The sequence below is a fragment of the Geotrypetes seraphini genome, chromosome 11, assembly GCF_902459505.1.
Source record: "Geotrypetes seraphini chromosome 11, aGeoSer1.1, whole genome shotgun sequence".
NCBI lineage: Eukaryota > Metazoa > Chordata > Amphibia > Gymnophiona > Dermophiidae > Geotrypetes > Geotrypetes seraphini.
Genome location: NC_047094.1, coordinates 100,796,069 through 100,815,852, shown reverse-complemented (window position 1 = coordinate 100,815,852; position 19,784 = coordinate 100,796,069). Strand labels below are relative to the sequence as shown.

The 19,784-nt window shown below is 42.9% G+C and overlaps 1 protein-coding gene across 3 annotated transcripts in view; it reads left to right on the top strand.

The window, feature by feature from the left end:
- Positions 1–1,043: 1,043 nt before the first annotated feature.
- The window catches only part of C11H20orf85 (chromosome 11 C20orf85 homolog), a 51,588-nt gene continuing 32,847 nt past the window's right edge, over positions 1,044–19,784 (top strand). For 2 of the 3 annotated variants that reach the window (XM_033915124.1, XM_033915125.1), the window contains exons 1-3: positions 1,044–1,195; positions 13,304–13,385; positions 14,242–14,337. In XM_033915124.1, the coding sequence (XP_033771015.1) occupies positions 1,131–1,195; positions 13,304–13,385; positions 14,242–14,337 (243 nt within the window). In that variant the 5' untranslated portion in view covers positions 1,044–1,130. The remainder of the gene's footprint in view (positions 1,196–13,303; positions 13,386–14,241; positions 14,338–19,784) is intronic. The other variant, XM_033915123.1, reaches the window with a different exon arrangement.

Genomic DNA, 19,784 nt, shown 5'->3' with positions numbered 1-19,784 from the left:
GAATGCTGGTGTAGAAGGACTGAGGTTGAAACAGACACTACAGAATGACAGTCTCTGGTATCCAGAGCAGATATTGTGATGTCATAATGCCTCATTCCACCATTGCCTAAGAGCCAATCACATCAGTGATGTCACAATGGCTTCATTATCCTTGGCTCACATAAGAATCAGAGTATGAATGGTCACAACCACTGACCCGCAAGCTTTGCTTTGAAGAATGCTGCTGTAGAAGGACCGAGGTTGAAATAGACACTAGAAAATGACATGGGATTATTTCCCGCGGTTATCCGCGGGGACAGGAACGGTGATGAATTTTGTCACCGTGTCATTCTCTAGGAGTAAGAGAAAAGAAGCTTTCTTTCTCTTTGAAGAAATCCCAAAATGGGAAAATTCACTCCATAATCTGAAGCTTGTCCCTGTTTAAGTAAAAAAAAAGATCTACAGCTCATTTTGATTTCTTTAATGGTTTTTGTTATATCTATATATTCAATCAATAGATAACCTTTTAGTTTTTAGTTTCTTGTTGTAATCCCCCCATACACACACACACACATAGTGCATTTTAGTTATTGTGCATTGTATCTTATTTCGCAGCAGCACAGTTCTGCTTAGCAGCATTCATCAGTTCTAACGTTTCAAACAGATGACACGTCCCTAGACACAGCGAAGAAGTTTGCTTAATACAAAAGAACATCTACATTGCTGGCAAAGATTAGTGCACCGAGAAGTGGGAAACACAACCTGCGCCGCCAGCCACAAACCCGATGTATTCAATATTTCATCTGTCTTTTGCTTTTTAAAAAAATCGGTATAGAGTATTTTTTTTGGGGGGGGGGAGGGTTGTTTATTTTTACAGAGGACACAGCAATACCTGAGATTTACTGCAACATTTCGGCCCAGATCTACCCTCAGGTATACCTTGCTGCCTTTTAACTCGCAAACTCCTTCCCAGGCAGCCGCACACCTGCGTCAAGAACGCGCGCTCATCATTGTCGCCTTCTGAGCAAAGGGGCGGGGCTTATAGCCGTGACGCGTCCTCCGCGTCCTGCCCCCTCCCCTTAGGGCACACGCGTTGCCCGGGCGACGGAGCGCGCGACGCGGAACGGGGGAATTGTCGGCGCGGGAGCAGAATGGCGAAAGAGGTCAAGAAAGAAGTCAAGAAAGAAGTGAACTACCTGGCCCAGGAAAGGATGTGGTACTACGGGGGATCAGTCCTGGCGAGGGAGGGGGGTTGGGAAACTGTCGCAGAACAGGTCTAGAGGTAGGCCGCCAACAGCCTGGCGGGAGCGTAGGTATCTGGTGATACACTAGGGACCGGGGTCTCTGTCTTGTCATGCGGTGATTTCAGAAAACAAATGAGAGCAAGGTGGAGGTCCCACAAATAAGACAATTACAGAGACACCAAGTTACTTTTTGACCAGGCCTGGTTTTATGCTTACATCCAAAAACTGGTGTGACCACTGCAAACACTGTTGCAAGTTCCTCCAGGATAGGGTGGTGGGACATCCAGGACTGCTCCAAAATCTCCAGCCTGGAGCTAGGTAACTTGGCAGCTCTGATCGTCATTCAGGGGTCCTTTTACTAAGCTGTGCTATGCGCTAATGCCCATTGGCGTAGTAAGGGACGGGGGAGGGTCATGGTTAACGTGACCATTTATTTTTTTTCATCAAAACGGGACATCTATTAATATTCAGTCCCGCCCCCAATCCCACCCTAGCCCCAACCCCAATCCCGCCCTCAGTTTCTTCCATTCATTTTTCATGTACACACAATATCTTATTATTTCATAGTGGAAACCATAAAATTAAAAAAAAAACCACAAAGCACCCTAGCAGAGAAAATGTTAATTATTTATATTTGGGGGGTTTTCAACGTTGTCACTTCAGTAACTATAGAAAAATAGACAAATATAGTGCAAAATATAGACAGCAGATATAAATTCTCAAAACTGACACATTTTTATCACTAAATTGAAAATAAAATCATTTTTCCTACCTTTGCTGTCTGGTGATTTCATGAGTCTCTGGTTGCGTTTCCCTCTGACTGTGCATCCTATCTTTCATTTCTTTCTGCACTCAGGCCCAACAATTGTCCCTTTCTATTCCCTCCCTCCTGCCTTCCTTTGTCCTTAGTGTCCCCAGTACCTTCCTATGTCCTTAGTGTCCCCAGCGCCTCCTTCCTATGTCCTTAGTGCCCCCAGCGCCTCCTTCCTATGTCCTTAGTGCTCCCAGATCCAGTATCAGTTCTCCTTTGTACCTTTGTTCCAGGTCTCCCTTTCTCTCTCCCTCCTCTGTTATGATCTTGCCTCTCTCTGCTCTTCCTCAGGGGCTCTCCCCCTCTGTCTGCACCTCCCAAAGCCCTGCTTCTGCCTCCCGTCTTTCCCTTTTGGTCCAGGCCTTTATCTCTCTAGTCTTTCTTCTACTTACAACCCCCCCTTCTCTGCCGTTTTTTCTCCTTCCTTCATCCCTCCTTCCTTTGTCCCACCCCATACCAAAAAGCCTGCCGGCCTACCTCCCCCAGAGCCAGCCTTCCTGCCTCCCCCAGAGCCAGCCTGCCTGCCTCCCCCAGAGCCAGCCTGCCTGCCTCCCCCAAAGCCTGCCTACCTGCCTCCCCCAAAGCCTGCCTACCTACCTACCTCCCCCAGAGCTAGCCAGCCTGCCAGCCTACCTCCCCCAAAGCCTGCCTACCTCCCTCCCTCCCCCAGAGCCAGCCAGCCTGCCTGCCTACCTCCCCCAAAATCTGCCTACCTACCTCCCTCCCCCAGAGCCAGCCAGCCTGCCTGCCTGCCTGCCTACCTCCTCCCACCCCTACCGCGGAAAACAAAAGCCTCCCTCCAGGCAGCGATTGGCTGGCCCGGAACGTCCTCTCCGACGTCAGAATTGACGTCAGAAAGAAGGCTTCTGGGTTCGAGTAGTGGCAGCAGAGGAGCAGCGGCGGTGGACCTAAATCGGGCCTGGAGGGAGGCTTTTGTTGGGGGCTTTTTGTGCGGCAGGGGAGGGACAGGAAGCGATCGCCTGTCCCATTGTCCCCGCGCACAGCTTCCGGACGCTGTCTCTGAAAATGGGACATTTTGGCCGTCCCGAAGCTGTGTGTGGGGACAACGGGACAGGGAATCCGAAAACGGGACTGTCCCGTTCAAAACGGGACATATGGTCACCTTAGTCATGGTCTTTGTAAAGAGCTCCCATCCTCCTCTCTGCCCCCTGCTTCCCAACCCCGCTGCCACGGGCCCTTTCCCTCTAATTTTTCCTGAGCGAGCAGCATTACGAACTTGCTGCCCGCGTCAGTGTCGCCTATCTCTGACAGCACTTCCAAGCTCCGCGCCTAAGAAGTGATGTCGGAGGGATAGCCAACATGACACGGGCAGCAGGTTCATGCTGTTGCTCTCGCAGGGAAAATTTTAAAGGTACTGGAAAAGGGACGGGGGTGCATGTGAGACAGGGGGGGTTGGGAAGGATAAGGGTCCAGAGAAGAGGGTGGGGGAGGGGTGCCACAGCTCCAGGTGCTACTTACTCTTGCTACGCCACTGCTAATGCCCACCTAATCCAGCAAAAATGGCCTAATGCAGGAGCACTGGTTTTGGACTTATATCCCAAAGCAGTGTGGGGTTTGTAGTGTCTTTGGAAATGGCTTGATCCTAGGACCTAAGGGCTCCTTTTATCAAGGCGCGCTACTGGGGTTAGCGCTTCAGACATTTCATCACGCGCTAACCCCCGCGGCAAGCCAAAAAACTAATGGCCTTGTCAATGGAGGTGTTAGCGACTAGCGCGGCAGGCGGTTTAATGCGCGGTATTCCGCGCGTTAAGCCCCTACCGCGCCTTGATAAAAGGACCCCTAAATGGGACGTCAATAGAATGAGGCCCATAATGCACAAGGACAGGTATTGAGAAATCTGGGAATTCCCCCAAATCAGCCTGAAATTGAGTAACTTGGCAGCTCTGTTGACTTGTTATTCAGTGATTTAAAAACAAATGATAGCAATGTGAGGCACCACAAATAAATTAAATAAACAGGAAAAGAGGGTCTGCCATTTTCCTCCCATCAGCTAAATATCTTGATAAAGGTGTGGCTAAGCCATATGTGCTAGTTCTGTAGAATGAATTATGCCTCTTCTTCTAATGGCTAGAGAGCTCCTCTTTGAAAGTAATTTTTAAGGTCAACTCTTTTAACAAAAGAATTTTTAAAAAAGTAATATCAGTTGAATTTGATATTTCTAATGGGCTTTGGAACTGATTAGAATTGCTGACAATATGCCATTTATTGGGTATTAGGAAGAAGTGTTAGACATTCCAATCTGCTTCCAAATATGTTCAGATTTAATTAAGAAAACTTGGAAATAGCATGCTCCGGGATATTTGGTCATCTTGATGGGCTACTTGGGATTTTTAGCACAAAGAACTGAAGATTATAAAATCTCACTCTGTTTCATGGAATATCATATCATTAATTGCACAAGTGGGGTCTTTTTTTTAATCTTATTTGTATGGTTAAAAAAAAGGCCCAGTGTTTTTTTGCAATTTAAAGAAAGTGATGTACACTGGCCTGACTCAATACTGTGAACCAGGAAAGAGGAGGAAAACTGTGTAATCACAAAGAATTACGTTCCAAAAATAACACAGTGCACCTGATATCAATAAACACAACAGGGGAAAAAAGACATCAATCGTCCCTTTGTCAAAAAACAGGAGTTTTTGTAATGACATTTAAATGGGGTAAAGGTGGGCCATCTGTTCAATGGGATTTTCACGCTGTCAACAGATCACAGTGTTACAACAGTCGGTTAGGCAGAAAATCACCTCGTGACTTGCTGATATTTTTACCTGTTACTGCAGGGGTGTCCAATGTCGGTCCTCGAGGGCCGCAATCCAGTCGGGTTTTCAGGATTTCCCCAATGAATATGCATGAGATCTATTAGCATACAATGAAAGCAGTGCATGCAAATAGACCTCATGTATATTCATTGGGGAAATCCTGAAAACCCGACTGGACTGCGGCCCTCGAGGACCGACATTGGACACCCCTGTGTTACTAGATAGGTGAAAGACACAAACCCTGAGGAAGCTTTAAGCGAAACAGATGGGCCTCTGTTGGGGCCATTCAAGATAAGTGGTCTTTTGCTTGAGGTTGTTGTTAAAGAATTGCTATTGTACAACCTCTTTAAGGTTGCTTATTGTATTACAATTTTTTTCTGAAGTAGCTTTCGGAAACAGCAAGGTCACTGTGATTTAGTTCTTCTGTTCCTTTAATGTAAGGTTTTATACGACACTTAAGTTTGGTGTTAGGTTGGTGATTATTTAAAAATCAAAAAAAATTATTTCACACGCCTAGTTCACAATGGGGTTTTTGATCTATGATAAGAACCTTTACCCCATTTGAATGTCATTACAAAAATTCCGGGTTTTTGACAAAGGGGCAGTTGAGGTCTTTTTTCCCCCCGTTGTGTTTATTGATATCAGGTGCGCTGTGTTATTTTTGGAACCTGACTCAATACTGTAAAATGTTAACGGTAGTTAAATCACTGTTGAGTGAATGTGCTTTTTCCAAGAGAGGAAAAGTGAACTAGTTTTCTGGTGCAGTGTGTCTAGGAGTCTGACGATAGATGGTCTTCCCATACTCACGAGTTGTATTCAAGGATGAAATTTACATTTTTCAGCTCCTCCTTCTTCTCCAGTGATTGTAAAGCCCCCTTCAGTTTTTCCTTCTGCAAGTGAATTGGGAAGGATTAATTCTGATCTGCTCTGATAACTTTTTATTATTTTTCAAGTTTTTATCCAAATTTGAGGCTTTTCAATGCTGGAGAGGTCCCCCTTGACCTTAGAGCAACTCTGCTTGCAAGATGATACAGGCTGTGTGACAGAGGTCTGCAGCTGGTAAAACAGCCCTCGGGGTTCCTGTCTAGCTAGCCCACTTTGAGACTTTTGGAGGTCAGAGTCCTTTCCCCTCTGAGCTAGCTCGCATCCTGATTTATCAGGATCAGTCCAGTAGGGCTTAATGGATGCCAGCTGCGTGGATCCTCCCCTGCTCATGTGTGGATCTGTGGGGGTTGAGACCTCAGTCAAGCTTTAGTCTGACTGGCAACCCAAAGATCCCAGTATGTGGACTTGGTCTGGCTGATTGAGGTAGTGGCTTCTTCATTTCCAGTTTCTGTGAGAGCTGAAGCAAGCTAGCACCTGCACAGACAGACAGTGAGTACTGCCTTTTGTAGTTTATGAGGAAATTGGGGGGGGGTATATATTTGTAAACTTGCTGCATTCCTGGGGCTTTATTTAGGGTCCCCTACTTCCAACAATCACTTTCCATAATTATTTGTCACTTTAGTGGAGTTTTCCTGGCTGTTTTTAGTGCAACCATGCCTCTTGGCCATCTTGGATTTCCTGATTTTGTTGAAAAAGATTCCATCTGCCTCAAAACTCCTCGGTTTGGCTTAAAATCACTAGGGATGAACTCCTGGTGGAGATACCCCTATATCATGCCATATTTGCGATGGATGGCCAGCTGAACAGCAGCTGTGCATCACGTGCCGCAGGACACATGAAGGAAGAGTGGGAGCCTCGGGCTTTGCCCCTTCTGGTGTCACTAAGACTGGGGAATCGCAGAGGACTTGGTCTGCGAAAAGAACCCCTTCAGAGCCTTTGGAAGGTGATCAGGTGAAGTGCAGGTGCATGAACCCCGAAGAGCCTAGGAAAAGGCAAAGTGGGACCCTGAAGGTTGTTTCAGGGTCCCCTGGTCTGGGTTTCACACCGTATTTGCCAGCTTGCTGTGGAAAGCCTATTTAAATTATCAAGGCGCTCCTACATCGGTCAAAAAAGCAGTGATGACTGCGCAAGGGGGCTGAAGTCCCTCTTGAGCAGGGGAAGGACCCAATCATCCGCTGCCTCTTTAAAGCACCTGCTTTGCTGGAGTCCAAGTTTATTTACATTTTAATATACTGACCATCAACGTGTATCTGGCCAGTTTACAAAGCTAAAAACGTTAAAATAAGTTCAAGAATTGGATAAAAGAAAAGGTTGGACATAAACTAGACGAAAACATTGACATACATGATTTTGAGGGACAGAGGGAAAGGAACGTTTATAATTACAATTTTTAAATAAAATAAAAATAAATGGAGGGATGAGGGTGGAAGGGAAAACACCAGGGGAGGGGGTTGCTTCTTAAAAGCGGTTCTTTTGCAGTTGGAAAAAGGGAATTATCAGGCGCTATGGTATGCGTCTTGGAATAAGAAAGGTTTTAGTTTAGTTTTGAATTTGTCAAGAGAATTTTACATTACATTACATTACATTAGGGATTTCTATTCCGCCTTTATCTTGCGGTTCAAGGCGGCTTACAAAAGATTTATAAACGGAGGTTACATTGGGAGAACGATTGATTTACTTTTGAACAGACTTTGAAATTGCGATCTTCGAAATAAGAGGTGAACCACAGGAGAGCGGAGCCTGTGATACTGCAGTTTTTAAGACGATTGAGGAGAAGGTGATGATCGACGGTTTAGAAAGCTGCAGACAGATCTAGAGAGATAAGAACGGATTTGCGATGGTAGAAGTAGTAGATAGTGGAAATAAGACCAAGTAAAGATAGTTCTGTGGAGTGGTATGAACGAAAACTTGTTTGGTTTTATCAAGGAATTCAGTGAACTGGTTGAGTACTATTTTTTTGTAAGTTTGGCGATAAACGGAAAGTTAGCGATCAAACTATAATTTGCTGGCTGGGATTAATCTGAATTTTGGTTTTTTAATTTAGGGAAGACTAAAGCAGATTTTCAAGTTTTGGGGATGACATTGGTGGAGAGGCTCTTGATTATCATTTCCATAATGAATGGGTCAAAGGTAGTAAAGAATGTTTTTAGGATTGATGTTTATGTTTATCTGATGTTTATTGATTGAATGGATGGATGGATGTTTGAGATTAGAAAGAGTGCTGAAGGGCAGAAGGGTAGATTGTGGCTGCTTACTGCTTGATTACGAGGGTTTCACAGGCCCAGACTTCTTTTTTATCCCTCGGCATCCAGTTCTTTCTGCTTTAATTATGGAGCATTGGGAGGTCCTAGAGGCTCCTTAAGTGGGTTTAAGACAATGACAAGACTACATCCCATGGTCCCTGAATTTCAGCAGTTGTTCATCTAGCCCAGGGGTGCCCAATAGGTCGATCGCGATCGACGGGTAGCTCGCCAAGGCAAAGTGAGTCGATCACCCAGGTCTCACTTTGCCTAGGCGATCTATCGGGCTGATCAGTCTTCCTCTCCCCGACGTCAATTCTGCCATTGGAGAGGAAGTTCAGGCCAGCCAATCGCTGCCTGCCTGGGCAGAACTTCCTCTCCGACGGCAGAATTGACGTCGGGGAGAGGAATGTTGGTTGGCCCGAAGCAGGGAGAGAATGGGGTGGCGTCGGCTTTGGGGCCTGTTATCCATTGGTGGCGGTTTGGGTCCTGTTCCCCGATGGCAGTGGCAGTGGCTTGGGGAAGAGCAGGGAGAAAGAAAGAAAGGGGGCAGGCAGGGAGACAGAAGGAAAGAAGAGAAACAGAAAAAAAGAAAGAGGGCATGAAGAGAGAAAGAAAGAAAGGTCAGGGAAAGAGGAAGAAAAAGTTGGGGGAGGGAATGAGGTGTGAAGGAGAGGAAGCAGACAGGCTGAAAGAAAGATTGGATGCACAGTCAGAAGAAGAAAGTGCAACCAGAGACTCATGAAATCACCAGACAAGGTAGGAAAAATGATTTTATTTTAAATTTAGTGATCAAAATGTGTCTGAATTTATATCTGCTGTCTATATTTTACAATATGGTCCCCTTTTACTAAACCGCAATAGTGGTTTTTAGCGCAGGGAGCCTATGAGCATCGAGAGCAGCGTTGGGCATTCAGCGCAGCTCCATGCGCTAAAAACTGCTATTGTGGTTTAGTAAAAAGGGAGGGGGGGTGGGTATTTGTCTATTTTTGTATGGTTGTTACTGAGGTGACAGTGCATAGAGTCATCTGCTTTGACCTCTTTGAAAAACCCCCGGAATAGGAATGATAATTAACAATTCTATGCGTACAGTGTGCGTTGTGTTTTTTTTTTTAATTTTATTGATGGTAGATCATTTTGACTTGGTCATTTTAAAAGTAGCTCGCGAGTCAAAAAAGTGTGGGCACCCCTGATCTAGCCTAAGGTGGACTTGCAAGTAGCTGAGGTCACCAAGCATACTTTCCTATGTAGTGAGGAGGGTGTAATCTTGAAGGATGAACAGGACTGCAGGGTGAATGTAATTCTAAAAAGGCAGTTTGAGGTCTTAGCTTTGGGAATTAAAGTGGCATCAGCAGCCTCTTTCGTGGCAAGAGCCTGTTACACCAGGGTCTGTTGGGTTTCAGGCACGGACGATGAAGTGTGCTCACGTCTGGTCATGGCAGGAATTGACTATGTGGCGGACACTCTACATGATATTATCAGAGTATTGAACGAGGTCTTGGTTTATTTCATCTCCACACCTCAGAATGCTTTGGATTAGGCAATGGGCGGGAGATTTGGCTTCCAAAGCTACTTTAAGCATGCTCCCTTGTAAGGGTCAGATGCTGTTTGGAAAAGGTTTGGATGATCTTATGGCCAGTGTGACCAATCATTGGCCGAAGACCCTTCCAGATAGCAGACCTCAGAATTTGTGAGGGTCTTCTGGAAGTAATTTTCATAACTCCAGGCGCTTTCATCAGTACTCTAAAGCAGTGATTCCCAACCCTGTCCTGGAGGAACAGCAGGCCAATCGGGTTTTCAGGCTAGCCCTAATGAATATGCATGAGAGAGATTTGCATATGATGGAAGTGATAGGCATGCAAATTTGCTTCATGCATATTCATTAGGGCTAGCCTGAAAACCCAATTGGCCTGGTGTTCCTCCAGGACAGGGTTGGGAACCACTGCTCTAAAGGATGCTCTACTCAGAGAATGTTTCAAGGTTCCTGGCGATGGTTTGGCAATTCAAGACATACCCAGTCCTATGGATCACGCTCTGCCATAGCCCTCAAAATTCCCAGACTCCCACAAATAAGAGGAAGGCTAACGGTCTATTGGGAGATGTGAGCATGGATCAGCTCGGACCGCTGGTTGCTGGATATAATCTGAGAAAGTTACCGACTCAAATTCAGCTACCCTCCGGCAGATCACTTTGTGGATTAATTGGCAGGATGGCCGGAAAAGGCAGAAAAAGTCAGAGTGACAATGTACAGGCTTTTAGCCATTCGAGCCATAGAGCCTGTTCCACACGCAGAATCAGGCTTGGGCAGATACTCTACAGTATATACTTCATTGTGCCCAAAAATAGACTCAGAAGACTGGAGGCCAATCTTGGATCTGAAGTCAGTCAATGCTGCCTTGAAGATGCCGCAGTCATTCATTATGGTGGTTGCACCGGGGAATTCCTGGCATCCTTGGATTTGACGGAGGCTTATCTCCATATTCCGATTTTTCCAGAACACAGAAGACTTTTGAGATTCTACATTCTAGGGCAACACTTTCAGTTTTCTGCACTCCCCTTCAGGCTGGCAATGGTGCCACATGCCTTCACCAAAGTAATGGTGGTGGTGGGCAGTGACTCAAGTGGTCCAGCAGCTGCAGGACCTGGGTTGGATTGTCAACCTTCAAAAGAGTCACTTGGAGCAGGGGATATGCGTCAACACAACGGAAGGCCGTGTCTTTTTCCCAAGCCACACAAATGGAAGCTTATAAAACAGATCTCGGACTTCCTGATGATGCCAACTCCAGTGGCGTGGCACTACCTCCAGGTACGAAGTTCAAAGACAGCAACCATAGAGGTGGTTCCTTGGGCAAAGTCTAATATGCATCCCCTACAAGATACTCTGTTGTCCTGCTGGTCTCCACAGACAAATTCACTCAAGAAGCCACTGGCTTGGACAGTGGAAGTTTGGCAGAGTATGTGGATTTGGTGCACCTGCAAAAGGATAGAGGTCTCAAGCTTCTAGTGCTTCTGTCACAGAGTGCAGTCAACTCTTTTAGTGTTGGCTTATGGCGAGGATGAATGGTATACAATATATGAGGTGAGGCGATGTGCCAGGAGTTTGAAGTTCACCCAGTAGAATACCATGAGCCAGTGCAAAAGATTTTAGAACAAAAATTATTTTTTTCCATTTTATTACATCCTATATCATTTGAGCTACAGTATTCTGAATGAATTGTAAGCACTAGCTTAGTTTTTCTGAAATTGATTTTGATTTGGCTTGATTAATTTGATATTCTCTCCTCTCACAACAAACATCAAAGTGGATTCCAAATTGAAATACAATATCTAATATAAGTAGACATAAAAATACACCATAGATATCTGAACACAATGGGCCTGATTCTATAAACATCGCTTAAGCGCGCCTATATTTTAACTCCATACAGTTGTCAATCAACCACTAGGCATCCTTTATAGCAGGGGTGTCCAACCTTTTGGCTTCACTGGGCCGCATTGGCCGAAAAAAATGTTTCTGGGGCCGCACAAACTTTCAAACGCTGCAGCAAGACACAGGAGGGAGCCGGCAAGATGGTAAACACCTGGGGGCAGCAGAGGAAAACACTGCATCACCCTCGACCGGGGCCGCACAAAATATTTTACGGGGCCGCATGCGGCCCTCGGGCCACAGGTTGGACACCCTTGCTTTATAGAATTGCGCCTAGCGGGGCCTAGGCATCCTAAAGGTAAGCGTTGGTATATTAGGCCAGGTTTTACCAGCACCTAACTCAGACACCTAGTGTTGCCTAAGTCAAACACACCTACTTTTTAGGTGGGCATCGAAGAGCATCTCAAATTAGGTGTCGCTAGGCACTGCACAGTATTCTGCACAACTTTTCATTGATTGCTTAATTTTATTTTATTAAAGATCAATGGCATGGTCAATTACCACGTCAATTAAAAGCTTGCTAATTCAATTTGGGTTATGCACAGAATTAACCTCCCCCACCTTTACGAAGCCACATTAGGCTTTTTTATCACCGGCCAAGGCAGTATTAGCTCTGATGCTCATAGGAATTCTATGAGCATCGGAGCTAATACCGCCATGGTCGGCGATAAAAAAACCTAATGCAGCTTTGTAAAAGGAGCCCTTAGTTAGGTATCTCTAGGCATCTGCAATTAGGGCACCTAACCAAGATACCATTTATGGAATCAGGCCCACTATCCCCACTATGGAGGTAATTGTTTAAGTGGGTACCTCCTTTTAGCAACTTGATGCCACATGATGAGAGCCTATTCTACAAAGGCATCTGGTGCCCGTTATAAAATACTAGCACAAGCTAGGAGCCTACGTGTGGCAAGAACTCATGCAACGCCCCTTGCACTTCCACTGTGCCACTTCCACTTGCCCTTACAGGACAGCGCTCAGCTGCTTTGATTCCACTTATGCACATAAGTGGCATGTAACTGACAGCACCCAGTTTTAGAATTGCTCTTTAAATAACCAGTGTAAATTGATTTGCAGTAATCCAAGCAGGAATGACATTTGCTTGTCTAATTGTGATAATGGAAGGGCTGTCAAGGAAATGATGGTGCTATAGCTGGTATACTTGAAAGAAGGCCAGTTTATTTACTGCAGCGAGCTGAGCTTCCATGTGAACTCAGACTACAGATCTCATAGCTGTAAAACCAAGGTTGTCCTGGGACAATTTCTCCAAATGGGTTAGTTTGCATATACCGTGACAGCACTGAACTTCATTCCTAAGTCAGGAAATGTGGAGTATGTTCTGTCTCTCAAATTTACTGCTAACACTCACTCTAAATTTGAATCCTGCCAAAGAGAGCTTTCCTCTGGAACTTGTAAGGTAACATGTAGGCAACCTTGGGCTTCTTTGGAAATTCTTTTTAATCAAGCCTGTGGCACCCAAAATGATGTGAAATGTTTCTGTATATTTCTACCCCATTTTTTTTGTCTTGTACTCCATTTCTTGGTACTTGAAGATCTTCTCTCTCTCCACATAGTTCATGAAGCAGTCACTTGAAACTGCCACATCTATGATTAATGCTGTTTGGGGTTTTGTTTTGTTTTTACCACTATGTCTGGTTTTCGTGCATCCATCATCTTATTGGTTGGGACGGGGATGTCCCAGGTTATCATAACCTCATTTTCCACAGTTCTCGTAGGGTCATGATTCTAATGCTCTTTAGGTACAATGATGTTGTAATGTGGATAGGAATTGTACATGGCAATGCTGCCCGAGTGTGGTAGTGTATGTAAATAATGACATGTTTTTAATGTCAAAGCAAAGCATACTTCCATGTTCTAAATGTCCAGTACTTCCAGATTGTTTGAAGAGGATTGACAAACACGTATTTTCTTTTCTTCAGGAAGGATCATGTTGAGAATGAGACTGAAGCTGCTAAGAAGTGGTTATACAACTGGGGGTTTTTAACCACACCATTTGAGGAGGTAAAAAAGAAAATCTAACAGCCTGAGTGGACAAAGTTCTGCCATCTTGGAAGCAAGCGATTGGAATTAGAAATTAACAAGATGTCAGACCCAGTGTTGCTTTTCCAAGCCTTCATTTGTTTTGGTCTCCTGTTAGATAGTACAGTTTGCAGAAAAGTCACCTCTGTAAAATAATGGGAACTCATTATTCACAACATTGCTCTCTTCATACCAACTCATCTCAAACTGATATTGCTTCTTCTCCCTTCCTATTCCAGTTCCGTTGTTTTACAGATCCATGCCCGGTATCTGCCATTTACAATTTCAAAAAATCTCTTGGATCTGTGTACACTATAAAATGAAAATTATTAACTGAAAAACAAGCCTCTGTAATGACATTTTAATGTTCTAGTGATATGTTCCAGTGACTCATGAGTTTTAATGTCTCCAGGGCCCTCTTAGCCAGTCAGATTGCTAGACTGGTTGCATACAGAAAGACTCAGATTATACCAGTAAGCATTGGAGTCATCTCTGTGGGTGCTTGTGCGCCTCCAGTATTGAGCAAACCTCTTGATTGTGTCTAAGGAGGGGTAATTTCTATTGGGTTTAGCACCCCCCAATCATTTGGGAGACATTGGCTTCTATGCCAGTAAGCAGATTGCATAGCATACAGTATGTGTTGTGGTGTATTTATTTATTTAATATGAATACGTGCGCCTTTATGAAGCATCCAAGAAGGATCATATGTGTTGGTCCAATGAAAGCTTGGAAAAAGAATCCAGTTTTCTTCATAACCAATAGGGCTCTTAGAATTCTGCATGCTGTTAGTTTTTGTTTTGTTTTATCATTTTGAAATACTGTTCTTCTTATTTTTTAGTTAATAAAAAATGAGAAAAAGAAAGAAATAGTGAAGATAATTCTTCCAGAACATTTGCAAGTTCGTCCTGTGACCCCGCTAGAAACATACATTAAGGTCAGATAACCTCAGATGAATGAAACTTATTTTTCGGGAGCAGCTGTGCAGTGTATGTGAGAAGTGCCACTGTCAGTTGGCATGTGCATGTAGCTGACAGATCTTTTATTAATAATGTTTAGAATCCTATATATTGGATGGATCCCTATTATTTTTCTGAATGCTTGTACAATACTTTATGCTCTTCCCCCCTTTTTTTTACAAAACCGTGAAAGCATATTTTTGCCTAGGCCAAAGTGTTGACTTGCTCTCGAAGCTCACAGAGTTCCTATGAGTGTCGGGAGCAGCGCAGAGCGTTCAGCACACTGGCCTGCACTAAAAACTGCTTTCATGGTTTTGTAAAGTGTGGGGGGGGGGACTGAAAGCTACATCATGAAAAATAGAACCAAAGCAGCTGTCAATGACTTCTAGTTTTTGGCCCAGTGCTGATCATAATTAACAGATTTCACTGCAATTAATACTAACAGAAAAACATATTCCATCACATCTACACAGGATAAGGGCCACAGCCCATCTAGTCTGCCCACCCCAATGACCCTCCCCTACCTTTCTCTGTGAATAGATCCAACGTGTCTATCCCATTTGGCCTTAAAATCAGGCACGCTGCTGGCCTCAAGTCTTCTACTTCAGGTTATTGAGGCCAGCAGCGTGCCTGATTTTAAGGCCAAATGGGATAGACATGTGGGATCTATTCACAGAGAAAGGTAGGGGAGGGTCATTGGGGTGGGCAGACTAGATGGGCCGTGGCCCTTATCTGCCGTCTATTTCTATGTTTCTATGAGTCTGTACGTTAGGTGATCAATCCCAGTCACAAACCAGCTTTAGAGAAGTGTGTCACTCACAGCATTCCATACCTCCCTCATTCTAAATGGAATGTCTGTCGGGTTTTGCCATGCTATTATGATGATGGTAGTTAATAATAAGTTTTTATATATTGCTTACAAGTTAATAAAAACTATTGAAACAGTTTACAAGTAAAAGAAGTCAATCTACTCCTCTTAATCCTCCTTCCTTCCAGTAAAATATTTAAAAATCCACACCTTACCCTACGATATACTTCCAAACATATCCTATAGTTCCTATCTAGCATACATGAATATTACCATACAGTAAACATACTCCATATTATTCCCTAAAAAAGTCACAAAATGCAGGTTTGGCATATAGTGTCTCTCTCTCTCTTTTTTTTTTTTTTTTTACATTTAACAAAAACAGATTACATCTGCCTTTAAATATTTCATAACCTACACATTTCACTTTAGCTCTTCCATTAATGAAGCTGCTGTGCTAGGGCAGGGTGTCCCACCTGATCCGTACTCATCACTGGTTCTGTGCAACTATCAGGAGCAATGAAATTTTATGGTAATTCTGAAGCTCACAAGGGAAGAACATTCTGGAGGAAAAAAGGCATTATTTCTCAGCTCACTGCAGGCAGAGAGAATAAAAAATGTCACTTCCTCTCACTTTGCAAATAAAATTCAAAAAAGTACCATAAAAATAATTGATGCTTGCTGGCCAACTTGAAAGCAAAATAACTGCAGAGTAAGAATTAGAAGATGCAAAGAAAGTGCTTGTAGTTTTCCAGTTGTAGAGTTGGAGTATTCTTAATTTTATTTTGTTTTTTTTAAGTATTATAGTATGCTTTTTCACATGTAAAGCAAAGTGGAAGCTGTAGGATTTGTTTAATAAAGGACATCTCTGTCCTTTTACAGTATTGTAAAATAGTTGCTTGTTTGCTGCAATCCCCATCCATTTCTCTGCAGCAGTGGATTATTAGCCAAGGGCTCCTTTTACTTGCTGACTGCATGGCTGTGCATGCACTAGCGCACTTGTTATCACCTCCAGTAAATTTACTTTTTACCTGTTTGCTGTTTTATTTGTTCGTTTATCCTGTTTTAAATTCTGTATTTTTAGACTTCCTTGTCTCTTGCTGAATCCCTGCCGCGAAGCGGCGGCCCGCTGGATTCCGCCCACCCTCCAGGTCTGCCCATGCTCTTTAAAACTTGGCCATTTGCGGTGCACGCCGAAGGAGCACACCTAAGGAGCAGATCCTGCTCCTTAGTGCGCTCCTTCATGCGCAACCTGAGGGCACCACCATTTTAAATCTGGAACCAGTTTATGCTGAAATACATAACAAACAATTCACCTGTATGATTATCCTTTTTAGTCTTTTTAGTCTTTCATTTTTATTGGACCTTTTATATTTTTCTTTAATAATGCCCCTGCAATTCCTAAATAACTCTGTTAATATTTCGCAATTACCAGAGAACTATGTTAGCGATTCCAAACCACCTTCCAAACTTGTAAATATACCTGTACACTAGTGCTCGTGCCCCACTAATCTTAAGTCTCATATTCCTCGCCAACCGACACTCACACAAATTTTCCCGTCTTCTTCTCTTATTAGTAACTCTAACAGTGACACCAATACTCCAAATCAGGCACACTTAAAATTAGGACTTATTAATGCAAGATCTATCAAAGGGAAATACCACCTCATAAAAGAACTCATTCTTTCACAAGATTTACACATCCTTTGCCTAACAGAATCTTGGCTAACTGATGGCGAACAAGCCTACCTCTCTTTCTGCTGCCCTCCTAACTACTCCTATGTCTTTAATCACCGTTATAAACGTAAAGGGGGAGGCTTAGCCGTCATCTATTACAATAATTTAGCCAAATCCGTAGATCATTCTTCAGGAAACGTAGCCATAGAATTTCTTCAAATTAAACTTAATACTAATCCAAAAATAGATATTCTACTACTTTACATTCCTCTTCCCATAAACCACAGTAACTCAACCCTTCTTCAAAATCTAATTTTTGATTTTTGTTCATCATCAAATCACCCACTCATTTTAGGTGATTTTAACATTCATTTCGACAAATCATCCAACACTTTCACCAAATAAATTTTAACTTACACCAATACTTTGAAGTTACTGCCAATGATTCAAGATCCAACCCATTCAGCAGAACATATTTTAGATATGATCTTAGTTCCTAAATCACAATTTTTTACTCTTACTAATCTTCATAATGTATCAGTCCCATGGTCAGACCACCACTTTATTTCTTGCAGGTTGCATTTAAAAAATAAAACAACACTAGCATTACAACCTAGAAAAATTATCTATCGTGACTACTCTAAACTAGAACTAATAAACATTCAATCAGTTATTAATCAGAAAACGCTTAACTTCCATACAGACTCCTTTGATGATTATCTTACGATTTGGAACACATCAATTCAATTTTTACTGGATAAGGAAGCCCCAATCATTAACAACTCCATCTCCATTCGAAAAATACGAAATCCCTGGTTTTCTCACGAACTTTTATTACTTAAACGGCAACTGAGGTTCTTGGAGAGGAAATGGCGAAAAAATAAATCTGCCGAAAATCTAAAATCGTATAAAGAACATCTCTATATAAGACCAAAATTAATTACGCTAAAAAACACTATTACTCTAAAAAAAATCTTAAAAGCTAAAAATCCTTCTATTCTTTACTCCATCTTAAAATCCATTACCCCCAATTTGCGAATGGAAGACAATAAAAACAATTTTTATTTTTTTTTATTTATCATTTTATATATTGATACATATACATTACTTGTATAAGAAAATAAAGAGAGAACATCACAAAAGTTTTTTAAAAGGAAAAAAAAAATATATATCTGGATACTATCCATTTAATAATTAAACAAATTTCGCTCTTAATTAGTCCACTTTCTGGAGGAGAAACAATTCACATTTATGAGAGATATTTATAATGGATTAATATCGAAAACCATATTTGTAGAGTACATCTTCTTCTTACATTACTATGGGATTGATCCTACATTCCCTTCAGAGATATTTGAAGTTGTTATTCCCTTTCCTTCAAGAAAGAATTGTAATTGTGAGGGCTCAAAAAATATATATGAATGTTGGTCCAGAAGAATCTTACATTTGCAAGGATATCTCAATTGATATTTGGCCCCCAGCTGTATTACAAACTGTTTCAGTTCAAGGAACCTCTTCCGTCTGGTCTGAGTTGCTTTTGAGACGTCTGGAAACATACTGATCTTACTGTCCAGAAAGGTCACTTCTTTCTGCCTGAAAAACAGTCTAAGAAGTGCCTCTTTGTCTTGTTGAAAGACAAACGCCACCACAAGAGTAGTACGACAGATTACTTCATCCACTGAAGTTTCAAGGACTTCTGTTAAATTCAAAGGATTAGGAAGTTCAGGAGAAACTTCTGGACCTAAAGTTTTCTGTTTTGATACTGACAAGTAATATATTCTATGTAGAGGAGGTAGTCCGGCATCAGGATATTTAAATATTTCTTTTAAGAATTTATAAAACATTTCCTTAGGAGGTGTTGTTAACACCTTAGGAAAATTAAGAATTCTTAAATTCAACATTTTCATATAATTTTCAAAGTTTTCCATTTTCCTAGTATAGAGTAGTCTATCCTGCAGTATAACAGTCTGAGAAGCTTGTAAACTTTGAAATTTCTGATCCAAATTATGAACCTTTCCTTCCTGATCCTTCAATTCCTCCTGTAATTTGTCCAATCTCCTTTCTTGAAGAGTCACCTGAGGTAGGGTTCCTGCACATAGTTTATACAAAGAGTCTAACGCCGTCCAAATAGACTCTAAAGTTATTTCAGCGGGTCTTACCAGAGGAAGGACTGTTGAAGCTTGTCCTTCACTCGCTGAAATCTCAGCCACCTCCTCCGATGTAGTTATTCCTGCCGAGAGCACTTGAGGGTTAGGCAAGCCCTCCAGCTCCATCGGCGACGCCATCCGTCCCTATGGAACCGCCTCTATTCCCCAGTCTCGCGGCTGCAGAGGAGATGGAGGTCCCGCGGGGCTGAGCGAGACTTCGCTCCCGAGAGCCAAAATCTCTCTCCGATTCGGCTCAGCCAGCACGCCCTGTGGCGAAGATGTAAAGAAGCGGGTTATTCCCTCCTGCCTCATTGAGGCGGATCCCGGCTGCCGGGCTGAAGCAACCGCTCTGCCTCGTCTTTTCGGCATGTCGGCAACAGAGTAAACCCGATAGAGGTAGGAAATTTGTGTTTCGCAGGAGAGCACAACTCAGCGTCCTCTCTACAACGCGGCCATCTTGTTTCAATAAAAACAATTTAATAGCTCAAGATCTCGCTGACCATTTCTGTAAAAAAAAAAAATCTGCGACATACGTAAAACTTTTGACCATACCCTATCTGACAGTTTTATTGACAGCTTAAACAACAGCTATCTTCCACTTGCAAAATGTTCCACTTTCAACCTTCCATCTTTAGAGGACATCGAACGCCTTTTTCACAGAGTAAACTGTGAGTAAACACAGAGTAAACTCCCGCCTAGAAATTATTCCCCCAGTAATCCTAAAAAAATTCTTCTCCTGTTTTGGCCCATTCATACATTATTTTATATTAAAAAGCCTTAGTACGGGCTCTGT